General features: G+C 41.2%; 1 protein-coding gene and 1 long non-coding RNA gene across 2 annotated transcripts in view; one reads left to right on the plus strand and one right to left on the minus strand.

Annotated features, from left to right (window-relative positions):
- Positions 1–1,520: 1,520 nt before the first annotated feature.
- LOC132401753 (uncharacterized) lies at positions 1,521–11,981 on the minus strand. The gene is made up of 3 exons (XR_009514693.1): positions 11,497–11,981; positions 5,119–5,345; positions 1,521–2,734 (listed from the first exon to the last, which is right to left on the minus strand). It is a non-coding gene; the product is annotated as an uncharacterized LOC132401753 (long non-coding RNA).
- A 39-nt stretch (positions 11,982–12,020) lies between these two features.
- dr1 (down-regulator of transcription 1) overlaps positions 12,021–27,994 on the plus strand; it is a 35,497-nt gene continuing 19,523 nt past the window's right edge. Inside the window, exon 1 of the mRNA XM_059983921.1 lies at positions 12,021–12,551. Coding sequence (XP_059839904.1) covers positions 12,329–12,551 — 223 coding nt within the window. The 5' untranslated portion in view covers positions 12,021–12,328. The remainder of the gene's footprint in view (positions 12,552–27,994) is intronic.

The raw sequence follows: 27,994 nt of genomic DNA on the forward strand, positions 1-27,994 counted from the left end.
GCAAGGCGAGGGTTGACGTCATGTCCAGGCAAGGATAGATTGCAGAGAGTGCAGACAGTCCAGGCAATAAAAGTCTTTGAAGAGCTTAGCTTCCTTTTGTATAGCAGATTCCCAGAGGCTTGCTGGAGACCAGATAAAATATAAAGGAATGATGCAAAACACACATACCAACTAAGGGTCAATTGCTTTACTAACTTCAAAATAATATCAGTTGTTAGATTGTGGTTTCTATTGGCTTTAGGACCTGTATTGTGAATGACGATTGGTCTTGCATGTAAAGAATTAAAGCAAACACTGTTTACCAAGTGGTCAATATCTGTAACTGCTATTTCATTCTGTATAAAAATGGTATTTCTCTGTTCAGAATTCAAAACAGGGGCCATGCTGTTCTCTCCTTGCTCTCTAGTAAACACAGTGCAATTGAGGAATGAATGCAAATTTGCATAACCCACTTTTTTGATATTGCTATTGTTTTAGCATTGTCACACATACCAATATGAAGTAAAAAGCTTGATTTGCATACCATTCAGAACATGCAATACTATGCAAAAGCACATATACAGCTATATATAGCTAGCAGGCCCAAGACTTTTGTACAACAACAAAAGCACTGTGTAAAAGTCTTTGATTGGTGTAAACATATTCTAAAGCACTGAGCAAAAGTCTTAGGCACATATATATATAGCTCAGGTGCCAAAGAATTCTGCAAGATACTGTAGTAATTTTATGTATTGTACTGTACTGCTGCCACAAAAAAGAATTTCATGGCATATGAAATGATAAACCTGATTCTGGTATGGGTCTCTGTTGTGGACTGAGAGTGGGAAGGCGGCAGGGAGAGGGGAATCATGGTTGGGAAAAGGGGAAGGGAGAGGAAAGGGAGCTGGAAGCACAGGAGACATTCTGTAATGATCAATAAACCAATTGTTAGGAATCAAGTGACCTTGCCTGGTGTCTCAGGGCTGGGTTTGTCTGCACCTGTGCCACCCACCCCTGCCCCTGGCACTCCTGCTCTGCCACCTTTCCCCACACCCTTCCCGCCATGCACCACCCTCACCATTCCCAACATCATTTGCTCCCACCTGATTTACAAACTCACTCCCCACTCCACGTTGACAAAGTACTGCACTAAAGTCTTGGGCCTGCTAGCTATATATACCTATATATGTGCTTTTGCACAGCATTGCATGTTCTGAATGGTATTCAAATCAAGCTTTTACTTCATATTGGTATGTGTGACAATGATAAACCAATAGCAATTCCAATAAGTTGGTACATTGCCTGTACTTTTACATCCAATCAGAATGACCATTGCTGTTTTATGAACAAAAAAAATAGAAGTAGCAATAGGCCATTCATCCCCTCATGTCTATGCTATCATTCAATATCACTCTGCAGCCTATTTTACTCTAGTGTGCATTTTTATATTAATTATCTATCCTTTTATTTTCTTAATATCTGAACATTTATCAACATCCATTCTTATACACTTGGTAGAACATTTTCCACAACCACTTGAGTTCAAAGTTCAAAGTAAATTTATTATCAAAGTGCATACATGTCACCATGTACAACCCTAAGGTTCATGTTCTTGCAGGTATTCACATTAAAACACAATAGAATCAATGACAGACTGCACAGAACAAGACAGAAAACAACTAATGTGCAAAAGACAACAGTACGAATACAAAAAAAAGCAATAAATATCGAGAACATGAGATGAAGAGTCCTTGAAAATGAATCTATAGGTTGTGGGAACAGATCTGTGTTGGGGTAGTGAAGTTATTTTCTCTGGTTCAAGAGCCTGATGGTTAAGAGGCAAAAACTGTCCCTGAGCCTGATATTTGGTCCTGAGGCTCTTGTACCTCCTTCCTGATTGCAACAGTGAGAAGAGAGCATGGCCTGGATGCTGGAGGTCCTTGATGATGGATGCTGCTTTCCTGTGAGAGTGCTCCATGTAGATGTGCTCAGTGATGGGGAAGGCTTTACCGGTGATGCACTGGGCTGTCTCTACTACCTGTTGTAGACTTCTCCGTACAAGGGCATTGGTGTTTCCATCCTAGGCTGTGATGCAACCAGTCAAAAAACTCTACACCCACACATCTACAGAAGTCTGTCAAAGTTTTAGATGATGTGTCAAATCTACACAAATTTCTAAGAAAGCAGAGGGGCTTAAATGATAACACCGAGAATCTTGAAGTTGCCGACCCTCTCTACCTCTGATACTCTGATGAGGGCTGGATTATAGACCTCTGGTTTCCTCCTCTTGTAGTCAATAAACCATCTCCTCGGTCTTGCTGACATAGAGTGAGAGGTTGTTGTGGCAACATGCAGCCAGATTTTCAAATTCCTTCCTATATGCTGGTTCATCATCACTTTTTATTTGGCCAGCGACAGTAGTGTCATCGGCAAACTTAAATATGGCATTGGAGCTGTGCATAGCTTTACAGTCATAAGTATAAAGTGAGTTAATCAGGGGACTAAGCAGAGCCTGGTGGTGCATCTGCACTGATGGAGATTGTGGATGAGATGTTGTTGCCAATTTGAACTGACTGGGGTCTGCAAGTGAGGAAATTGAGGATCCAGTTGCACAAGGAAGTACTGAGGCCCAGGTCTTGGAGCTTATTGAATAGTTTTGAGGGATTGCTAGTACTGAATGCTGAGATGTAGCCAATGAAGAATGATTCTTCACTGTCCAGAGTGAAGAGCAAATGAAATGGCATCTGCTGTTGGCCTGTTGTAACAGTAAGCAAATTGGAGTCAGTTCTCAGACAGGAGTTGTATGTTTCATCAGCAACCTCTCAATGCATTTCATCACAGTGGATGCAAGCACTACTGAACAATAGTCATTGAGGCAGGTTACCACATTTTTCTTAGGCACAGGTATAAGTGAAGCCCGCTTAAAGCAGATGGGTATCTCAGACTGACTAAGTGAGAGGTTAAAGATATGCGTGAACACTCCCATCAGTTGATCAGTACAGGTGTTTAGTATTCAGCCAGGGACCTTGTCTGGGCTGGATGCTTCCTGTAGGTTTACCCTCCTGAAGGATGCTCTCACATCAACCTCAGAGACTGAAATCACAAGGCCATTGGGGGTTGTGGGAGTTCATGAAGGTACCTCCATGTGTTGAGAATTCCAAAGGTTCTTCTTTTTTCCCCAGAAATCCCATCTCCAGACTGTGAAACTTTGATTTCTGGCTCCAGACACTTTCATCAGGGGAACCATTGCCCGTGGCTGAGCACCATAAGAATTTTGTATTTTTCTGTGAGATCACCTCTCATTTTTCCCACATTTAAGATGGCATGGACTGCCTAACTTCTCCTCAAGGAACAAACTATCATCCCAGGAGTATATCAGTTAACTTTAAGTTTAACAAAGGCAATTAATGATAATGACAGCCCTGAATCTGCAAGATCGTTCACTGATGTCCTTCAGGGGAGGAAATCCACCATTGTTACTCACAGTGATCTGTGTGAGATTTCAGATCTACAAATGTGAATGACTCTAAACTCAGGAACTGGTTTGCCTTCTAATGCCTCTAGTTACAATCTCAAAAAGCTCAATGATATGTTTATAGAATATGATTTCATAATCCATGTTTACTCTACCCAGTATTACAGTTATTTTTAAGTGCCCAGTTACTACGTCCTTGATGACAGATTCCACCATTTTTCTTATGCAGTCTAGTGTTTTCTCTTCCTTGCTGTTCTGAAGAAATGGAGTTCTATTTGTTACTTTATCCACTCTGGCCTCTTACCTTTTCTCTCACCTGCCTATCACCTCCCCCAGGTTCTCCTCCTCCCATGATCCACTCTCCTCTCCTATGATTCCTTCTTCTCCAACCCTTTGCTTTTTCTACCTCTCACCTCCCAGCTTCTTACTTCATCCCCTCTCTCCCACCCACCTGGCTTCTAATATCACCTTTTAGCCTGCCCTCCGACCCCTCCTTCAACTTTCTTATTCTGGCATCTTCCCCCTTCCTGATGATAGGTCTCAGCCGGGAATGTCAACTCTTTATTCATTTCCGTAGATGCTGCCTAACCTGCTGAGTTCCTGCAGCATTTTGTGCATAGCTCTCAGGATATCCAGCACCTGCAGAATCTCTTTTGGGTTTATGATTTGCTTTTCTGCATGGGCAAGATTCTCACCTGTCTGACTTCTTGTGGTGGGACGGCTGTGACATGTGAGGGACTAAAAGTGCAAACTCCACGATATGATCTGTGGGTACTGGGGACATACTCCATGCAATGATCCAGCCATCCTAACAGTGAGAGGGTCTGAGAACTGGTTCTCACAAAAGCCACTGACCTACCCACAATATTGGCTTATAATTAGACTGGAGTAATTTGCTTGCTAAAACTGTGGCAGTTATTTATATTCCTATAAATCCCTGCAAAATAATGAACACTTCATAGCATACTAGAAAGTTGGATGTCGCGATCAACTGTAAGATGTGAAATAAATCAGTTTGGGGATTAAAGATGCACATGGATGATTTGGGATGCTTTTGAAGGCGGTAGCAAAGTTTTCTAAGTTTCTGGGCATCACAGAAGCTGAGCAGTCACCTTACAATGAAGGAGCAGACACAATATAGAACAACTCTCCCTAACAGTACAGCACATAAAACATGCTGGAGGAACTCAGCAGATTAGGTAGTATCGACAGAGGGGAATAAACAGTCAACATTTGGGCCAAGACCCTTCCTCTGGATTGAAAGGGATGGGGCAGAAGCCAGAATAAAAAGGTGGGGAGGGGAAAGAGGAGGATCTTTCATTAAGGATGCCCCCCCTCATCACCCAGAACATGCCCTCTTCTCATTGCTAACATCAGAGAGGAGGCACAAGAGCCTAAAAACACACACTCAATGTTTTAGGAACAGCTTCTTCACCATTAGATTTCTGAATGGACAATTAATCCATGTACACTACCTCACTATTTTTTTCTTTTCTTGTACTACTTAATTATTTTATTTTAAAATATATTTCATTATAATTTATAGGTTTTATAAATTATTTATTGCACTATACTGCTGTGGCAAAACAACAAATTTCATGACATATGCCAGTGATATTAAACCTGACTCCAATTCTGAGTACAAGACAGGTGTTGCCCCTCACCTAGACGAAGACAGCAGGTGATTGGGATCCGCCAGCAGTTTCCCTTCCAAGCCACACACTCTTCTGCCCTGGAAGTATGGTTCTTTGCTGGGACTGAGCCAGAAACTCTCGTCCTTTACCAGGAGGAACTGCAGCAGTAGATGAAAGAGCTTCCTGCCAGGTTCTCAAAACGCAGTTACCAGTACAAACTAACACTAAATGCCTGCCTTTCCGGCCACACCTACATCCTATAAGTAAATTTAAAACGCCTATTTTAGTGCAACAATGTTTGAGCACAAATGTACAGATTAAACTCTCTTATTTTGAAATGACATTTGTTCCTTTCGCTGTGAAACTGGCACATAGAATGCGCACGGTCTGTTATCGATGGGGGAAGTAATTTCAACTGCAATGGACACCGAGCGCCACACACTGGTGGCTGAGGGTATTAATATGCATGCTTCCGATCCACACACACACACACACACACACAAACAAAATAAAGGAGCATCTCTTGTACCAGAAATTTGAAAGAAAAAGAAAATGAGAGAAAAGGTGACTGCATTGAAAATAAAATATATTTAGGTCTTGTATTTCTTCTCTCAAAGGGCTTCAAACTTTTGGAATTCTCCATGCCAAAGAGCTGTGTATGCTGAGCCATTGCATATTCAAGGCTGAAATAGATTTCTGGACAACAGACTTAGGACACACACAAAATGCTGGTGGAACGCAGCAGGCTAGGCAGCATCTATAGGAAGAAGCACTGTCGACGTTCCGGGCCGAGACCCTTCGTCAGGACGACAGTGCTTCTTCCTATAGATGCTGCCTGGCCTGCTGCGTTCCACCAGCATTTTGTGTGTGTTGCTTGAATTTCCAGGATCTGCAGATTTCCTCGTGTTTTTAAGGAGACTTGGTAGTTGTGTAGAACAAGAGCAACAATGGAGCTGAGGCCAATATTAAATAAGCCATGATCTCACTGAATTGCAGGATGGCTGATCTATTCTGGTCTCCAGCATTTTGTGCGTGTTGCACTGATTTTTTATATTTTTTTCTTAACAGTTGTCAAATCAGGCAGCATCCATGTCAAAATAAGTCTATTTAAATGAATTGTGTGGCATATAATTTTTGGTGCTACCCTGCCTTTGACTTTCTGACTAGAGATAATTTCTGGGAGAATTGCCTTTATTCCTTCATGGTCCATGTCCATACACTTCCCTACACGATATTCCATCAGCCATTTCTTTGCTCACTTTCCCTACCTCCCTAAGCCCTTCTGCAGACTCCCTGCCTCTTCAATATGATCTGTCCCTGACCTATCTTTGTATTGTCCATAAACATAGCCTTAAAGCTATCAATTTCACCTTCCAAATATAACATGAAAAGAAATGGTCCCAACACCAACCCCTGTCAAACATCACTAGTCACCTGCAGGTCACTAAAAGAAGAACTTTATTCCCACTCTTTGGCTCCATGCTAGTATCTTTCCTATAATACCATTGGCTCTAATCATGATAAGCAAACTCATGTGTGGCATCTTGTCAAAGGCCTTCTGAAAATACAAATAAACAACATCCACTGACTCTCCTTTGCCAATCCTGACTGTTATTTTCTCAAATTTCCAACAGATTTGTCAGGCAAGATTTGCCTTTAAGGAAACCATGCAGATTTTATCATGTGTTTCCAAGTACCCCGAAACCTCATCCTTGATAATGGACTTCAACATCTTCCCAACCACTGAAGTCAGGCTAACTGGCCTAAAATTTCCTTTCTTTTGCCTTCTTCTCTTCTTAAAAGAGTAGAATAACATTTGCAATTTTCTAATCCTTAAGATATAGGAGAATTAGGCCATTCAGCCCATTGAGTCTGCTCTGCCATTCCATCATGGTTGATCCTGGATCCCACTCAATCCTGCCTTCTTGTCATATCCTTTGATACCCTGATCAATCAGGAAACTATCAACTTCCTCTTTAAATATACCCATGGACATGGCCTCCACTGTAGTCTATAGCAGAGTATTCCACAGATTCACTACTCTCCCCCTTACATCTGTTCTAAAAGGTCACCCCTCAATTTTGAGGCTCTGCCATCTAGTTCTGGAACATCCTCTCCACATCCACCTTATTTAGTCCTTTCAACATTCAAAAGGTTTCAATGGGATCCCCCACATTGTTCTAAATTTCAGTGAGTACAGACCAAAAGCTGTCAAACACTCCACGTGTTAACCACTTCATTTCTGGAATCATCCTTGTCAACCTCCTCTGGACTCTCTCCAATGACAACACATCCTTTCTGAGATATGGGGTCCAAAACAGTTGACAATACTCTACGTGCAGCCTGACTAGTGTTTTAAAGGCTCAGCATTATCTCCTTGTTTTTATATTCTATTCCCCTTGAAATAAATGCCAACATTGCATTTGCCTTCTTTACCACAGACTCAACCTGTAAATTAACCTTCTAGGAGACTTGCACAAGGATTCCCAAATCCCTTTGACCCTCTGATACTTGAACCTTCTCCCCATTTAGATAATAGTCTGCACTATTGTTCCTTTTACCCCAAATGCATTATCATACATTTCTCAACACTGTATTCCATCTGCCACTTTTATGCCCATTCTTCCAATTAAGTCCTGCTGAAATCACATTACTTCTTCAGCAATACCTACCCTTCCACCTATCTTCGTATCATCCGTAAAGTTTGCCACAACGCTATTACCTAAATCACTGGCAAACAATACGTAAAGTCACTTATTCCCACTCACTGCCTCCTGTCTGCCATTCCTCTATCCATATCAGTATCTTTCCTGTAATGCCATAGGATTTTAGCAGCCTCATGTGTGGCACCTTATCAAACGCCTTCTGAATATCCAAGTAAATGACATCCACTGCCTTTCCTATGTCCACCCTCCTGGTTACTTCCTCGAAGAACTCTAACAGATTTGTCAGGCAAGATTTTCCTTTACAGAAATCATGCTGACTTTGACATTAGTCTCCAAGTACCTTGAAACCTCATCCTTAATAATAGAGTCCAACATTTTCCCAACCACTGAGGTTAAGCTTTGTCAGCCATGGTTGCTTACCCTTGCTCTTTGAGAATTTCTTCCTCTGTGGGACAAATCCTGCACCTTGTGAATTACTCCCGGACACTTCAGTCTTTTCTGCTCTGCAGTCATCCCCGCCAATTTCCTCCTCCAATCCACCTGGGCAAGCTCCTCTCTCATACCTCTGTAATTCCTTTTATTCCATTGCAATACAGATACATGTGAGTTATGCTTCTCCCTCTCAAACTGCAGTGTGAATTCAATCATATTATGATCACTGCTTCCTAGGGTTCCTTTACATTAAGCTCCCTGATAAAATCTGGGTTATTACACGATACCCACTCTAAGATAGCCTTTCTCCTAACAGGCTCTAAAAAAACATCTCAATGGCATTCAACAAATCCCCCCTCCTGCGATCTGACACCAATATGATTTTCCCAATCCACTTGCATATTGAAGTCCTCCATTACAACCATGACATTACACTTATTACAGACTTTTTCCAGCTGCCTTTGCAATCTCAACCCCACATTGTGGTTACTATTTGGAGGCCTATATCTGATTCCCATAGTTTTTTTTTTACCCTTGCAATTTCTTAACTCTACCCACAAAGATTTCACGTCACATGCCGGTGATTATAAACCTGATTCTGATTCTCTGTCCCTATGTTATCTCTTTCTAAAGATGTAATTCCATCTCTTACCAACAGAACCTCACAAGCACCTATAGCTTCCTGCTTGTCCTTTCGATACAAAGTATGTACTTTGATGTTAAGTTTTCAACTATGGCCTTCTTTCAGCCATGGCTCAGTGTTGCCCACAATGTCATACCGACCAATCTCTAATTGTGCCACTAATTCATCCACCTTATTCTGAATGCTACGCACATCTAAATACAACACCTTCAGTCCTGCATTCTTCGCCCTTTTGAAATTTGCCTCTGTGGTACAATTTAACTCTCTGCTCTTGTTAACATTTGTACCCAATCATTGGCTTGTCATTCCTGACCTTCATATTATACCCATCATCTACTTGTAAACCTGCTGGTTCATGCTCAGCTCCGTCATCCTGGTTCCCATCCTCTTGCCATATTAGCTTAAGCCACTCCCAACAGCTCTAGAAAACCTGTCTGTTAGAATATTGGTTCCCCTTGGATTCAACTGCAACTTGCCCCTTTTGTACAGCTCCCACCTGCCCCAGAAGAGGTCCCAATTATCCAGAAATCTGAATCCCTGTCCCTGCTCCAACTATTCAGCCACATATTCATGTTCCACTTCATTCTATTCCTATCCTCACTATTGATTACTACCTTTGAGCTCCTGCTACTCAGTTTCTTTCCTAACTCCCTGAATTCTGTTTTCAGGATGTCATCCCCTTTTCTACCTATGTCGTTGGTACTAACATGTACCACAACCTCTGGCCCTCACCTCCCTTTTCAGGATATTGTGGACACGTTCCGAAACATCACAGACCCTGGCACCTGGGAGGCAAACTACCATCCTTGTTTCTTTTTTGCGCCCACAGAATCGCCTATCTGACCCCTGATGATAGAGTCCCCGATTACTGCTGCCATCCTCTTCAGTTCCCTACTCTTCTGAGCCACAGGGTCAGACTCAGTGCCAGAGGCACGGCCACTGTTGCTTCCTCCAAGTAGGTCCCTCCCCAACAATACTCAAAAGTGGAGTACTTACTATTGAGGGGAGCAGGCATAGGGGTGCTCTTCACTATCTGACATTCACCCTTCCCTCTCCTGACTGTCACCCAGTTATCTCTCTCCTGTAGCCTTGGGGCAACTACCTCCCTGTAACCCCTGTCTTTTACCTCAGAACCATTCAGTTGTTCAGAACCATTAATGAATCTAGTGATTGAAAGATTACTAATGCCTCTACAATCTCTTCTGCTGCCTTTTTCAGATGAAGGAATCTGACAGGACAGGAAGGAACCTGACAGGAGAGGAGACCAAATCATAGGAGAAAGGGAAGAAGGAGGAGACCTGGGGGAAATTATAGGCGGGTGAGAAGAGGTAAGACACCAGAATGGGCAATAAAAGAAGAGAGGAGGGGGAGGATTTTTTTTTCCTGAAGGAGAAATTGATATTCATGCCCAGGTTGGAGGCTACTGACATGGAATACAAGATATTGCTCTTCCACCCTGAAGGTGGCCTGACCTTGGCACAAGAGGAGGCCATGGCTCAGCACGAGAATGGCAATCGGAATGAAAATGTTTAGCCATCGGGAAGTTCTGTTTTTGGTGGAGAGAGCAGAGGTGCTCAACAAAGCGGACCCCCATTTATGACAGGTCTCACCAATGTAGAAGAGGCCACATTGGGAACACTGGACTCAATAGACAACCCCAACAGATTCACAGGTGAACTGTTGCCTCACCTGGAAAGACTGTTTGGGGCCTTGAATGGAGGTGAATGGGCAGGTGCAGCACTTAGGCCACTTGCAGAGGTACAGTAAGTGCTGGGAGGGAGATTAGTGGGGAGAATGATTGGACAAGGGAGTCACTGAGGGAGCACTGAGTCACTGAGGGTAACTTTGTTACCCGTCGCACTCTGCACAGCCTGACGAGCTGCAGGCATCAGCAACTGCCAGGGGAAGGAGAGCAAGGAGACCGAGAGACGAGGGCACCGAGGCAGGGGAGTAACTGCACCACAAGTACTGCAGAGGTTTAAGTCCCGGGGACAAACAGAGATAGGCAATGCTGGCCTTTCCTAAAATGCTCTATAAAGTGAATAAAATGCAAAGAGAATTGTGCAGTCATCACAAAATGGTGGAGGAATGCAGCAAGTCAATTGGCAGCTGTGGAGGCCCTGGTGAAGGATCTCAGCCCAGAACACCGACGGTTTATCCCCCTCCATAGATGCTGCCTGACTTGCTAACTTTCTCCAGCATTTGGCGCGAGGCTCAAGATCTCCAGCATCTGCACCATCTCTTGAGTTTATGATTGTGAGATGATAATCAATTGCATATTGGGAATCATATACCACCACTACCAGAGAGACATGACAGCATTGGCACTTCTAAATATTTCACAATTATGTTGCCTAATGCCATTTTAAGGGTAAAGCACCACTCATTTTTTTTTCTCCACAGTCAATACTGATTTCATGTACATTCAAGTGAGGAATGTGACGGAACCAATCCACCTTAACGATAATCTAGTGAAGGCAGCAGCTGTCACACCCTTGAGATTTACCTCTGGATCACTGGACAGGCTTTTTGCACCGTGAGAATCCACTTCACTGTTACCACTATCTTGAGAGTACTGTATACAATGCCAATCAAACGATATCAATTGAAAATCATGACAACCATCTGTACCCAGGTATTTATATACATACATACACACATACATACCCAGGTATTTTTTCCTCCTCTACAACCTCGTATGTGGGTATGATTGCAGTTTCTCTGTGATAACGACATGACAAAGGAAAGTATTCATGAATAAACACACACAAATGGGGGATGGGGCAGCAAATCAATGAAAGTAAATAGAAAGGTGTGTAATAGAGAGGTAGAGGGGCGCGAGGAGGTAGGAAAGTGGAAAGGGAGGGGTAGTGGCGGAGTGGGGTGGGGAGTGAAGGGCAGAGGAGATGGGACACGAAAGGGTAGAAGGACAGAGTGCGGGATTAGGGTTAGGAGGGTAGAGGGCAGGAGTACGGAGGGTGTAGTAGTGGATAGGGGACGGACGGGGTTAGGAGAAGGGAATGGAGGGTTTTTTCCACAGCTGTTGCCGGGACAGGAAGGGAGGAGAGGAGTGTTTCACAGGCCCCGGCCCCGGCCCCGGCCCCCGCGGCCGGCGTTGGGGAGGGGAGGGGAGAGAGAGGGGAGCAACCGGCGGAAGTGCGGGGCGGGGCGGCGCGGCTTCGCGGATGGCTTCCGGTGGACGATTGAAGATGGCGCCGCAGCTGGGTGCGGGGGAATGAGGGAGGCGGAGGGAAGGAAGGGGCTCTGCTCGGTGATCGGACTGCAGGTGCTCAGTCGGAGATTGGATGAGAGTGGCTGAGGGCCCGGGGGAGTCCGAGGCAAGAGGAAGGCCACGTGGAAAAGGAGGGGAGAAGGGGGTTTCAACCACAAAAGGAGCCGCTCGTTCACCCCCTTGAACTGTGGGCGGGGGTGTTCAGACCAACTGGGAGGTTTTTAGTTTTTTTTATTATTTTATTAAGGCAAAAGTATATAAAGTGAGATGGCTTCGGCGTCTGGTAACAACGACGACGACCTGACCATCCCCCGAGCGGCCATCAATAAAATGATCAAGGAGACGCTGCCGAACGTGCGGGTGGCGAACGAAGCCAGGGAGTTGGTGGTGAACTGCTGCACCGAGTTCATTCACCTTATTTCTTCGGAGGCCAACGAGATCTGCAACAAGTCGGAGAAGAAAACCATCTCCCCGGAGCACGTTATCCAAGGTGAGGGGAGCGGGGGTCCGGGCTTCGATAACTTTTCCCTCTTCCTCCTGGGCAAATAATGAGAAAGTGGACGACTTTCCGTTTCCTCGCAGGCTCTCTTTATTTTACTTGGGAAAGTTAGGTGGAGAGTGTTTTTAACAAATCAGCTAATAGGAAATTAATAGTAACAGCAGTTACGAGGTTTCTCTTTCACCCCCGTTATCTACATCCTGCAATGGGCTGTGTTAGTCGCCTGTCCAAGTGGTGAAGTCTTATGATCGTGCTTTGATGATCGGATGGTACCAAATTAGGGACATGAATGGAGAAAAAAGTTTTTCTTCACTATTTGCGTGAGAATGTTGAGAGTGTTTATACTGACATTATTGAATGAATGTAGATAGTTTTATAGTTACCTACAGATGAAAATAAGACATTGTTAAAACTGATTTGATATCTTAAATGCGTTTAAATGATATTTTTAGTATTTTCCTGTTTTCTACCAGCAGCACAAATGAGTACTTTTGTATATGAAATAGGTGCTTTGTATTGGAATAGTGAAGTTTTCAAAAAAAGTCACTTGATAGCTGAGAATATAAAACACCTAGAGAAATGGTATATTTAGCCTTCTGAATTATAAAGACGGATCTACATTTCCATTTGACTAAGTGCAGGTGTTAGTATGAAATGCTATATGCTGTAACCCAGTGAAGTATTGTTTTGATGTAAAATCAATCCAAATTTTACCAATTAACTTATTCAACCCATACACATGATTTATTTAAACTGTAAAGTAGTAAGAGTCTCTGTGTACAGCTGTGATTTAATATTTATCTGAATGAGGTAAATAAGCAGTTCAGAATTCTTAGATTTTTACCAGAAAATTTTGTTCTATATCCAGTATTTTTTTGAATATTTTTCTAATAAAGTGTTACTGTTCTTCCTACATCGTCCATCACTGTAACACATTTCTTGTTTGTAATTACTCTACATGGTTTTGTTACTGATCTTTGTTACTTGTCTTTACCGAGAGACTGTGACTTGGTGTTTCTTTTGTTAATTGGCTGAGTTCATTGAATTCGCTTTTTGAAATAGTGTCTTGGCATGTAGGTTGTAATAAAATATGCAGGTAGGACAGAAATCTTAATCAAAATATGGGAAGTTAGTTCCTATTTAAATTATAAGGCAGTTCTTTCTTCTAACTATTGTAAAATTCTATTCTCTATCATTTTCCTTTATCATTGTTCATCCTATACACATGGTATGGGTTTTGCTGCTGGATATGTGCCAGGCATGTAGCTTACTTACAGGAGACTTGAATGAACCTGCCAACCACTTCCTCCCCCTTTGGTAATTTACAATACCATTTTAGAAGTGGCAGTGTTTACATATTTACTCTTGGCTATGATTTTGAGGTATACCTGAATGCTGGTTTGGTTTACTAGCATTTTAGGGTGTTTCTGGACAGGATAATAGGATTTATTCACCTTCCACAAACTTCAATATTATTAGCAATTTGTGGTTTCAAAAGGAAAACAATCATTAAAATTCCATTTAAGTATTTAAGCATGGGAAGTGCCAGGATCCCAGTAGGCATATGAGCACAGCTGAGAGCGAATTACATGATTTTCACAGACTGTTTCTTTTTCAGCTGCTTTTAAGCTGAAAGTTGTTGAATATTCCAAAGACCGTGGAAAACGTCCTATAAAAAGACACGGTGTGAGCAAATGCAGCGTTCGTTTGTGATGAAAACAGAAAGTTTGGGTAGGTTTTAAGAAAAACTGCCAAATTGTTCAGTTCTAGAAGGCAAGGTTTTAACATGTTTGACTGGTCAATTGTAGGCTTTGATTTGTTTTTAAATCATGATTGAACTAAAATTGTTTATGATTAATGGAACAGAAATAACCTTGTTATTACAAATCAGCTGTTTCTGAGCAGAAAATAAACAATATTACTAGAATTTTTCAACTGAACTGTTAATATAAAGCTGTACAGTTTTGAATTTGTGTGACAATATTTGTCATCAAAGTGAAAGTCTGTCCCACTGTAGTTTAAAGTCAGCATTTGCCTCTTTGATTAAAATATTAGTCATTGCAAATCACAGTTCATTTTGCTTCTTTGTAATCTGTATGTTTTTGGTAATTTGGCCAAATGTTCAAACCTCTCAGCGTGTATGTGCAATGGCATATTTAACAACCATTTATGTATTTGCAGAAAAATGTTGCAAGACCAATGGCCTTGCATACTTATGTTTTAATCGCTTGTCAATGATGAGTTGTTGGGAGTAGTTCTAGTAATGTAGATGGTATTACATAATCTGGTTGACAGGCTATGCAAATAGCTTCTCAAGTCCATCAGCCACATTAACAGCAGGTTTAGACTTCAGCTTTTTTAAGCATCAGGAAAAAATAAATTGATTCTTTTCACAGGAATCTTAAAATGGGGAAACAAAACATTTTCTGTCAGATCTTGTTCAGTAATATCCCCAGATCAGTGAAAACTATTCATACCTGTGTAATATTTTAACAAGCAGAGATCAGCTGTTCTTAAAAACTAGATTTATTGTTGAAAGTGAATGAAAATGAAGTGTTGGTTGTTGTGACTGAAGTTTATAATTGGCCTCCTGTGCAATACTTGGCTTGGTGCTGGACAGATCATTATTTCATTATGATAGAACCTTGTGTTATCTGCACCATCTGGAAGAGAAAGTCTGTTCCTGGTTTCCTATTTATGGCTGTGAGTATATATTTGGTCCAAATGGTTGCGTAGCAACAATTAGCAATTCTTTACTAGTCGTGCATTGTAGGAAGACCTACTGGCATATTTCAAGTTGCATTGCGAAATCTGAGGATTTGAATAGTTTAAAGGCATAATTAATTTGTGCAATATAAACCATGTTGAAAGGGCATGTTTTTGTGCATTTGCCATGGAATACATTTAGTCCATTCTAACGTAAGGTATTAGTGGTGTTTGCTTTTTGGGAAAATAGCTACAATTTCTAGCTGTTTCCATGGAAGGATTCAATAAAGAAGAAAAGTGAAAGCTGCACTACCCTAGTAGCAGGGTAGTGAGTGCTAAAGCTATCGGGGGAAAAAATGGCAGCAACATTATGTTCTGCACCAGCTCCTAATGGTGGAGCAGGTTTATAGAATGTAGAACAGCACAGCAACAGACCCTTGAGCCCACGTTATTGTAACTAAATTAGTAATCAAATGACACTGGAGGCCAAAGATGGTCTGTTCTGGTGATAGGTGACTGTGTATCTGGGTGGGCGGGAGGAACACAGCTTTTGCTGCTGTTGTCTTGTTGCTTGTTTTGTTCTCCGTTGCTCTGTTGAGCATTGTGGGCATGCTGTGTTGGCACTGAAATGTGTGGTGACACTTCAGCCTTTAGCACCTCCTTGAGTATGGTAGTTGTTAACACAAATGACACAATTCACATTGTTTCACTGTATATTTGATCAACCAAACTAATCCCTTCTGTCTACACAATGTCCATATCCTTCTATTTGCTGCACATTCATGTACTTATCTGAGTCTTTTGAACGCCTGTATCATATTTGACTATCCCACCACCCCTAACAGCACATTCTAGTTCCCACCATTCTCAGGTTGGGGTGTGCATGTGTGTATATATATGTATGTATGTATAAAAAACATTTCTCATCACACTTTTCTTTGAGCTTGTTCCTCACCATTAATGCTTGCCCTCTATTAGGTTTTCAACTTTGAGAAAACAATGCTGACTGTCTGTTCTATCTATGCCTCTTATAATCTAATAAATATCAGATTTCCCTTTGCCCACTAGTGCTCCTGAACAAATAACCCAAGTTTATCCAACCTCTCCTTGCAGCATATGCCCTCTAATCCAGACAGCATCACGGTAAACTTCTTTTGCACCCTCTCCAAAGCTTTGTCCTATAATGGGGCAACCAGAATTGAATTCAGATGTGGCCTAACTTGGGTTTTATAAAGCTGCACCATAACTTCCTAACTTCATCACTCTGAACCCAGTTCCTCGACTAATAAAGGCAGTCAAGCCTTGTGCCCTCTTTGCCACTCTATCATCATGTGTAGTTGCTTTCCAGGAGTTGTGGACTTTGCTCATCAACACTTGAGAGTCTTGCCATTAATTATACTGTCCCTTTACATTTGATCTCCCAAAGTGCATTGCTTCACTTTTGGCTGGGTTAACAAACAGCAGAGGTCCCAGTGTTGATTACTGCAAGAGACTATTAGGCACATATTCCATTCAGAATATGGCTCCATTGATCACACTCCTCTGTCTGGGTAAGCGAATTCTGAGTCTAAGCAGCCAATTTGCCATGGATCCATGCATCTTAATCTTCTGGATGAGCCTCCATGAAGGATCTAGACAAGTGACTTACTAAAATCCACGTAGACAACATCCACAGCTCTACTTTCACCAATCACCTTTGTCGCTTCCTCAAATAACTCGAATCAAGTTAGTAAGACATGGCTTGCCCCATACAAAGCAGTGCTGACTATCCCTAATTAGAAACAAGAGAAAATCTGCATATGCTGGAAATCAGAGTAACACACACAAAGTGCTGGAGGAACTCAGTAGGTCAGGCTGCATCTACGAAAAGAATACAGTGGACGTTTCGGGCCGAAACCCTAATTAGACCATGGTTTTCCTAATGCTCATAAATTCCATCCCTAAGTAACCTCTCCAGTAACTTTCCTCCTGCTGAGGTGAGACTCGCTAGTTTATCATTTCAAAGGTTATCCATCTTTCTTGAATAATCGAACAACATTTGCTACTTGATCTCCCTAACAGGCAAGGTTCCAGAGGGCTGTTAAGCTCCCAGCAATCTCTTCTCGAGGACTGTCAAGGTCCTAGTGATCTCTTTTGTGTTTTTCTATAATCTAGGGCCTATCTCATCTGGCCCTGGGGTTTTATCTCCTTTATCTTGAAATGTCCCAGCATATTGGCATACTCCACACTCCTTTGCATCCTTCACCTTGTTAAATACTTATAACTTTATCTTGTTTTCAAATAGGAAACCAGGGTTGAAAAGATCTATTTCAGCTTTGTGTACACAGCACAAAGAGGGGTGGAATTGGTGTGCAGAGAACCAAAGTGGAGAATCAAGTGAAATCAAAAATTTTGACTTCACTGTGCCTAATACTTATCTGGATGAATTTTATGCCCATCCATATTTGATAATCGCTCTGTTTGGTAACTTGGAGACTAGAGAGTTTGAAAGGTTGTAAGGTAGAGCTGGTTAGCATTAGTGAGCATGATTGATCATTTGTCTTGAAATATAATGTATTAACCTCCATATTAGAACAACCAGCAGCAAAGATGATTGAAACCATTTCTTTCCCCTTTATCTCATGAGTGCTAGGAGATATCAGTATACTTCAATGTGCTCTGCAGTATATTACTCCAGTGCGGATCTGAGTAACTGCATCAATGTAATACACAAACCTGCTATAGGATCTTGGCTTTATGCATCTGAAACCTTAAAATCACATTTCCTGGTGGAAAGTTTTCTGGAATAACTTTGAATTTTGCCATGGTTTCTGGTTCTATCAGCATTGAACAGTGTTATAATGAGCAGTTCATTTAGAAGCAAAGCGTCTTACCGACTTTAATTCAAACAGCGGGTGCAAGAAATGGGGAATGTGTTCATTCTTCATTCAATAAAATCTGAGAACAAGTTTCAAGATGGAGTGTCAGTTGATCCTGCATCCACAGCCTTTAGAAGAATGGGGTGAGTCCCAGAACTCCACTAACTTATGTGGGGAAATGTACTTGTCCAAATTAGCTGGGCAGTAATCTGGAATTGAAAAGCAGAGCCAACAGCAAATTGGCAAAGGGTAAATAGGAATATAGAGGTAATGCATGGCTCAAAGTAAAATTTTCACAGGACACTGACACCAGTTTTGAGGAAGGTTAGAACTGTTCTGTTAGGATGGGCAGCGTAGATTGGGCTAAAGCCTGGATAATGAGGTGGGGGGTGGTGGGCTGTGTGAGGTCATGCACTTTGGTCAGAGCATTCAAAAGATGGATATTAATGGAACTGCAGATGAGTAAAGTTCAGAGGGATCTAGATGTTCCTGTGCTTGAATTAAAAGTTATCAGGCAGGTTCAACAAGGGGTATGGAAGCAGTCCAAAGGAGATTTGCCAGGCTAAAACATTCAACAGTTTGCATTCCTTGGAATTTGGATGAATGAGTTTTAACCTTATTCAAACATACTGTATTAGGGTCCTGCGGTCTTGATATGGTAGATGTTGAGATGTCTTCACTGGTGGCAAAGTCACGAACAAGAGGGTATTGCTACAAATTGAGAGTCCAAGCATTTAAAACAGGTGCATAGGGATTTCTTCTCAGTTGTGGTTGTCTGCAATTCAATGCTTCTGCTGGTGGTGGATGCCAGATCTTTAGATATATTGAAGGTGGAGATAAATATTTGAAAGATTGAGAAATTGAGAGTTATGGGAACTGATACAGAAGAGGCCAGCATTGATCAGCCATGATCTTAATGAATGGTGGGGCAGGATCGAGGGGCCTGCTGGTCTATTTTTATTTTTGTGTGCTCTTGTACCTTTGTTTCTGAAATTTCCCAACAAAGGAAACAATATCTCTAAATCCATTGTTGAATAATTTCATTTTTTTTTAAATAAATCCCTTCCTCAGTTGTGACTATGAGGAATGCAAGTTATATTTTAAGTCTTTAATCTTTGAAGTTTTGCTCTAATCTTGGTGAATTTGTTATTTAACTTCTTTCAGGGCCAATAAAATTGAAAACTAAGAGCATTTCTTTTGTTATCTTACTAAGAAACCGAATAATTTGACTAAACACTTTATATTCCTGTATTTTGAGATAAATTGCAAGATTTGATTAAAATATTTAAGTACCATATACAAGAGCATTGGCTTTTGGTGGTTTGAATACCAGACACCCAAAGCTTCATGATTCTTGCTCTCTTTACTAAGGCATAATGCATGCAACTGATTTGCATTGTGATCTTTGCACTATCCAGTCTTCCATTCTGTTAATCGGCTGTTTTGTGAGATCATGTTTTTGTCTGAAAGTTTCTCCTTTTCTACCTTAATTAAGCTTCAAAAGTTCAAAGTATATTTATTATTAAAGTGCATATGTCATCAAATACTACCCTGAGATTCACTTTCTTGCAGGCATTCACAAGAGAACAAAGTACAATAGAATCAATGAAAAACTACACATAAAGACTGACAACTTGCATAAGTACAAAAAGTAACAAGTAATAATAAATAATACTGAGAGCGTGTGTTGTAGAGCCCTTGAAAGTGAGTCCAGAGCTTGTGTTCAATGATCAGATCAGTGTTGATGTGAGTGAAGACTTGGGGTTTGGAGCCTGATGGTTGAGGGGTAATAACTTTTCCTGATCCTGGTGTTGTGGAACCTATTACCCCTATATTTCTTTCTTATGGTAGCAGTGAGAAGAGTGCATGGCCAGGATGGTTGGGATCTTTGAATGCTGCTTTCTTGTGCTAACGCTCTTTATAGATGTGCTTAATGAAAAGGATTGGGGGGGGGGTGCTTTTCCTCTGAACTGGATTGTATCCACCGCTTTTTGTGTAGTCTTTTCTGTTCCTGGACACTGATATTTCCATACCAGACCATGATGCAGCCAGACAGGATACTCTCTGCTACGCATCTATAGAAGTTTGTCGGAGTTTTAGATGACTCGTCAAATCTGCACTAACTTCTAAGGAAGTAGAGGTGCTGCCTTCCTTTCTTTGAAATGGTATTTGTATGCTGGTCAGATCCTCTGATATGATAACGCCCAGGAATTTAAAGTTACCGATTCCACCTCCAATCCCCTAATGAGCACTGGCTCATGGACCCCCAATTTCTTCCTCTGGTAGCTCTTTAGTTTTGCTGATGTTGAGTGAGAGGTTGTTGCTGTCACACCAGATTTTCAATCTCTCTCCTTTATGCCGATTCATCACTACCTTTGATTTGGCCAACAACAGTAGAGTCATCAACAAACTTAAATATGGCATTGGAGCTGTGCTTCGTCTCATTGTCATACGTGTAAAGTGAGTTAAGCAGGAGACTAAGCAGACAACCTTGTGGTGCACCTGTGCTGATGTTGCTTGTGGAGGAGATATTGCCAAAACATACTGACTGGAGTCTGCAAGTGAGGAAATTGAGGAGCTGGTTACACAAGGAGGTATTGAGGCCTGGGTCTTGGAGCTTATTGATTAGTTTTGCAGGGATGATGGTGTTAAATGCTGAGTTGTAGTCAACTAAAATCATCCTTATGATTGTATCATCACTGTCCTGATAGATGTTCCAGAGCTAAGTGAAGTGGCATCTACTGTTGACTTCTTGTGATGGGAGGCAAATTTGAGTGGATCCAAATCACTCCTCAGACAGGAGTTGAAGTGCGTCATGGCCAACCTCAAGTTCATCACAGTTGTTTTGAGTGCTGCTAGACAATAATAATTGAGACAGGTTACTAAGTTCTTCTTTGGTCCCTGTATGATTAATATAGCCACATCCTCACAATTTAGGTATAACAAATGTAAATTCCCTAGCATAAACAATACAGACAGCCAGGGAGAACCTGTGAAGGGAAATAAACACTGTTTTTGGCAGAGATCATTCTTCAAACCCTATTATAAAACCTGTCGATTCAGCTTAATCATAATAATCTAATGCTGCCTTCTACCCCTTACATCAAGATTCTGATCTCTTAACGATACAGTTTCCAATGATGAGGAAGTATTGAGGTTTTACAAATTGGAAATGAAGCTGCATGAAGAAAGGTATTATTTTGACAGTAGGCTTTAAGTATTTTAAATTATGGCGAGAAACATTGCTTGGTGAACTTATGTCAAGTTGATTCACTGTCACAAAGTTCATCCATGTGGTTGAAAGGCATTGTACACACAGAGCTCATCAATTAAGTTAAAATTGGTTCCTGTAGAGTGGGGGGTTCCAACCCTTTATTTTTAATGCCGTGGACTCATGCCATTAACTGAGGGGTCTATGGATCCCAGGTTGGGAACCCCTAATGTAGAGATTTCAAGGGTGTGAAGGTGGGGAGCATGGAATTTGCAAGAATTGAGAATGAAGCATAAACAAAAGGTGAGTTTGTAGAACATAGAACATTACAGCACAGTACAAGCCCTTAAGGCCATGATATTTTGCTGACCTTTTAACTTACTCCAAGATCAATCTAAACCTTCCCTCCTAAATAACCCTCCATTTTCTATCATCCATGTGCCCATCTAAGTTAAATGCCCTTAATGTATCTTCCTCTACCACCATCCCCAGTGGTGTGTTGCACACATTTGCTACTCTGTGAGGAACTTGCCTCCCCCCACACCCTCCATACTTCAATCACTTTCAAATTATGCCCCCTTGCACTAGATGATACAAACTTGGAGCTCTAGTGGAAATGACTGATCAAATTTAGAATGACTCGGAAAGGTGTAGGAGCTATACTAATGATCTTTTGGTCATGTTGGCATAACCACATATATTTAATGTATTGTTCCTTTCCAGATAGGTGGTAAGTGTTCAATCACACTCCTGACGTATGAACAATAGTTTGGTTCTGGGGAGTCGGTAGATGAGTTTCAGTAGTGGTGACTCCCCAGAACTTTAATGTTAATGGTGAGGAATTTGGCATTTTAATTCCATTGTGAGTCATGCAGTTGAATTATCTTCGGTTTATTGTAAATGGTTTATTGGTCAGCATTTAGTCCAAGCCTGAATGTAATCTAAATCTTGCTGAATGCAAGTGTGAACTTTTTCTGAGAAATGTAATGGAACTTTGGGCAAAGAGAAAACGTCTCTATTTCTGACCTTCTGACTGAGTTGTAGGGCTATAATTGGATTGTCTTGTTTCAACATCCTGTATCTTTAACATCCTTCTGATGTTGTATAGAGTCTGTCCAGTTGGCTAAAGACTGATTTCTATGATTATGAGTGTGAAAATCAATCCACTTAGCATTACCCAAGTCAATGGGGTGCTTTAACCTTTAGCACTTGCTGCTAAGCCAGTGGTGGTTGATTTTAGAGTGCTCGCCGATCTAGTGCATTTAACGTGTATAGCAGTAACTGCGCAAGTTTTGATGCACAAATTTTTGTAATTGTATCTTTAGTAGGTAAAATTAACACATTAATTCTAACACATGCAATGGATAATTTAGCATTGAACTTGATTACAGGAAAGGTAGAAATCTAGCTTTGGTTGGTCATTTGAGTTAGATAGAGCTCTTATAGATAGCGGGGTCAAGGGATATAGGGAGAGGGCAGGAACGGGGTACTGATTGTGTATGATCAGCCATGTTCACAGTGAATGGCGGTGCTGGCTAGAAGGGCCAAATGGCCTACTCCTGCACCTCCTGTCTATTGTCTATTTCAAAAAAATGTCTGCAAATCATGGGGTAATAATTAAACTGTATAGAGCAAAAGTACATGCCATTAGCTTTATTCAAGCATTCATACCTGGTTTACAGTATTCTTGAGTTATGCGATGATAAGTTGTGGCTGGTATGAGCAGGTAAGTCACAATTTAATTTTCTTCACTATAGCTTGTCAGTGGCACTCATGGTGAATTCTTTAACATTCTGGCTGAAAATGTCCTTTGAATCATTGGAGATTCTTTTAATGTGAAGCATTTTGCAGTATTCTCTGCTTATACAGTCAGCGTTCAAATTCCATCTTGTTTTAATTTTGACTTGTAATCCCTGTTTTTTCTCAGATTTTGAACTATTTTCCATCGTGGATAAATGTCAAATATACTCTTGCTTGATTTGAAGTTTTTTTTTGTGTTCACTGTTCAACTAATAAAGTTCCTTCATGCTGCTATAAACATAAGGCAGAGTAAGAAGTGTTTTTATTAGTACAAAGATTTTTTTTAATTGGCTTTCTGAGCTCTTAGTGACTTGGTGCAGCAGGTTCTTCATAATTTCATTCAGATGAAAAAGCTGATACAAGCGTAATGATATACCTGTATTTATTTTGATATATTTGTATTCTGATAAGATAAACATGGGGTTCTTTCTCACAAAATCTAAAAATAAGAAACAATTATCCATCTCTATGACATTTAGACTTATTATTCAGTACTAATCTATGTACAACATATTAGCAGTAATATTACATCCAAAACAGAATTGACTTGTTTTAATTTCAGGACATCTATTGCATAGAGGGATGGCTTCAACCTAAACGTTAAACAGATATTAAAAATCTGTGCCAACTAACTGGCAGGAGCATTCAAAGACATTTTCAATATCTCATTGCTACAGTTGGAAGTTCCCACCTGCTTCAAAAGGGCAACAATTATATCAGTGCCCAAGAAGAGTAGTTTGAGCTGCCTCAAAGACCTTTGTCCAGTATCACTCACATTTACAGTGATGAAGTACTTTGAGACCTTGGTCATGGCTAGAATCATCATCTGTCTCAGGAAGAACCTGGACCCACTGCGATTTGCCTATAGCTACAATGGGTCTACAGCTATTTCAGTGGTTCTTCAGACAGCCTTGTGTCACATGGACAATGCAAATACCTATGTGAGGATGCTGTTTATTGACTATAGCTCAGCATTTAACACATCATTCCTACAGTCCTGATCTAAAAGCTACAGAATCTAGGCTTCTTTACCTCCTCTAAACTGGATGCTCTACTTCCTAACTGGAAAACCAGAATCTGTACAGATTAGAAATAACATCTCCACGTTGCTAACAATTAACACTGGTGCTCTATAGGGATGTGTGCTTAGCAGACTGCTTTACTGTCTCTACATCCATGACTATGTGGCTAGGCATAGCTCACATAATTTGCTGATGATACAACCATTTTTGGCATTCTGACGAAAGGCCGTACAGGAGCAAGGTGTACCAGCTAGATGAATGGTGTCACGGCAGCAACCTTGCACTCAACATCAGAAAGACCAAAGAGCTGTTTATGGAATTCAGGAAGGGTAAGATGAAGGAATACAATTCGATCCTCGTAGAGGGATCAGAAGTGGAATGAGCAGTTTCACGTTCCTGGGTGTCATTATCTTTGAGGACCTAACCTGGATCTAGGAATACAGATACAAAATTCCTTAAAAGTGGCGTCACAGGTAGGTAAGGTAGTAAAGAGAGCTTTTGGTACATTAACCTTTATAAATCGAAGTATTTGAGCATAAGAGTTGGAATGTTATGGTGAGGTTGTATAAGGCATTGATGAGGCTGTATTTGGAGTATTGTGTGCAGTTTTGGTCACAATTACAGGAAGGATATTAATAAGGTTGAAAGAGTGCAGGGAAGGTTTACAAGGATGTCGCCGGGACTTGAGAAACTGAGTTACAGAGAAAGGTTGAATAGGTTAGGACTTTATTCCATGGAGCGTAGAAGAATGAGGGGAGACTTGATGGAGGTATATAAAATTATGATGGGTATAGAGTGAATGCAAGCAGGCTTTTTCCACTGAGGCTAGGGAAGTTAAAAACCCAGAGGACATGGGTTAAGAGTGAAGGGGGAAAAATTTAAAGGGAACATGGGGGGGGGGGCTTCTTCACACAGAGTGGTGGGAGTGTGGAATGAGTTGCCAGATGAAGTGGTAAATGCGGGCTCACTTTTAACATTTAAGAAAAACTACATGGATTTACATGGTACATGAGAGGTGTATGGAGGGATATGGGCAGGGTGCAGGTCAGTGGGACTAGGCAGAAAAATGGTTTGGCACAGCCAAGAAGGGCCAAAAGGCCTGTTTCTGTGCTGTAATGTTCTATGGATGCAACACATTGATAAAGCTATAAAGGAGGCAAGATAAGGTTATATTTCATTAGGAGTTTGAGGAGATTTGGTTTCGTCAACTAACCTCTCAAATTTTTACAAACATTTCATGGAGAGCATTCTGACTGGCTGCATCACCGTTTGGTGTGTGGTGGGTGGCTACTGCACAAGATTGAAATAAGTTGCAGAAACTTGTAATATTAGTCAGCTCCATTATGGGTACCATTCTCTGTATTATCCAAGACATCTTTGCGTAGCAATGCCTCAGGAAGGTTGCGTCCAGGATCCCTGCCACCCAGAACATGCCATCTTCACACTGTTACTGTTGGGAAGGAGGTGCAAGAGCCTGGAACAGCTGTTCCCCTCTGCCATCCAACTTCTAAATGGAACCCATGAACACTACCTCACTATATATAGATAAATAAATATAGAGAAAACCAGAGTTTTTTTATCATGTCTTTCATATGTTTGCTGCCGCAAAGTTAACAAATCTTCTCGACGTATGCCAGTGATATTAAATCTGGTAGCTCAAATAGAATTGTTCCCTAGAATTCTTGTAGCACAAAGATGAGAAAACCTGCAGATGCTGTAAATCCAAGCAACACCCACAAAATGATGGCCAGACTCAGGCCAGACAACATCTATGGAAAAGAGTTGACGAACATTCGATGTTTCGGGCTGAAACTCTTTTACCAGGCCTGATGAAGGGTCTCAGACCAAAATGTCGACTGTTCACTCTTTTCCATAGATGCTGCTTGGCCTGCTGAATTCTTATAGCATTTTGTGTGTTGCATAGAATTCTTGTCCTGCTCTTTAAATCTCTTCATGTCCATCTCCTCCTGTGTTTAAAAAAAAATGTTGTCAGCCAGCCAATTCGCTTCAATATGCTTTTCAGATGAAAGTGGGAGTTTTCTTTTGACCTTGACACAACACTGCTTAACACAGCCTAAGTAGCTAACTGTCTAGTTGTTATCTCATTGTTGTCCAAATTAGTTACTGAGTTTGTCAACAAATGAACTCATTAATTAACTCTGGAGTGCTTTGGAATATCCTATGGGTACATATTGTGTAAGTTTAAGCTTTCTCTTTGGAGGCTAATCATGTTCCTTGTCTGTGATATTAGTTCCCAAACACGAGATTCTGCAGATGTTGGAAATCCAGAATAATGCATGTAAAATGCTGGATGAACTCAGCAGGTCAGGCAGCATCTATTGAAAGGAATAAAACAAATCAGTGTTTTGGTCGAGCTTCATCAGGATTCCTTGGCCTGACTCTTATTCCTTTCCATTGATGGCCCCTGACCTGCTGAGTTCCTTCAGCATTTTGTATTCAATCCCAAGCTACTTCATTTCTGGTGTTTCTTTAGGAAACTTCCATTTAAAGCATCCATGCAGATTCTCTTTGCTTTCCCCTTCCTTGTTTCATCTTATATACTTTGTATGCCAAATACCAGTATTTTACAGTAAAATGTCCAAATTTGCTTAAGAAATTGAGCATTGTGAAGCAAAATCTGATGCCAGTCTATTGGAAATAATGTGACAGTTACCAAAGGCCTTGGAGATGAGGGGAATAATTTAGGAAGGATTAAACTTGGGGAAGTACAGAGATTAGAAATGGTCTTAGGGAAGACGATGAAAAAGATGGTGAAAATTTTATTGCCTGGTGAAAATGATGGTGGGAGTTAAAAGACATGGGTGCAGACTGTTTATGGGTGATTTGATATGTTTCAGCAGCTGATGTGCCAAGAGAAATATACAAGAGTTTTGGCATCAGATTTGTTGAAGTGGGTTTGGAATGGATTTGGTTTTAGTCAGTTTATGTTTTGGAAATCGACTTGGGGCCCTGTAGAGAGCCTGGGGTCATGTAGAATCATAGGGTCATACAGCAAGGAAACCCTCCCTTCTGTTCAACTGATCTGTGCTGACCAAGATTCCCATATCTATTACCCCAATTTGTTTGTGTTTATCTGTAAACTACCTGTTAATACCATGGATCCATGCATTATCTGCAGGTTGGGAAAGCCTGCTCTATCCTGCCCACATACCCATCTAAGTATCTTTTGATAATATACCTGCCTTCACCACTTCATCTGGTAGCTTATTCCATATACCAACCACTCTCTGGATGTAATAGTTGCCCCTCAGGCTCCTATTAAATCTCTCCTTTCTCACTTGAAACTAAGTTCTCTAGTGCTTGATTCCCCAGATCCTGAGAAAAATACTCTACATTCACACTATCTATGCCCCTCATAATTTCATACACCTCAAAGATCACCCCACATTCTCCTGTACTCCAAAGAAAAAAGACCCAACCTTTCTCTGTAGCTCAGTCCCTTGAGTCTCAGCAACATCCTCATATATTTCCTCAATATTTTTTTTCACCTTAATGCCATCTTCCTTGTACCAGGATGACCAAAGTAGAACTTAGTATTTCAAATGACCACACACAAAATGCTGGAGGAATGCGGGTCAGGCAGGGAAATGAATAAATAGTTGATGTTTCAGACTGAGACCCTTCGTTAGGACTAGAAAGGAAGGGGGATAAGAATGAGAATGATGGTGGGGGGAGTACAAGCTAGAAAGTGAAGGGTGATGCTAGGTGGGTGTGGAAAGGGGGGGAGATGGATTAAGAAGCTGGGAGGTGATACGTAGAAAAGGTAAAGGGTTAGAAAAGGAGTCTGATAGGAGAGGAGAGTTAACAATGGCAGAA

The sequence above is a fragment of the Hypanus sabinus genome, chromosome 11, assembly GCF_030144855.1.
Source record: "Hypanus sabinus isolate sHypSab1 chromosome 11, sHypSab1.hap1, whole genome shotgun sequence".
NCBI lineage: Eukaryota > Metazoa > Chordata > Chondrichthyes > Myliobatiformes > Dasyatidae > Hypanus > Hypanus sabinus.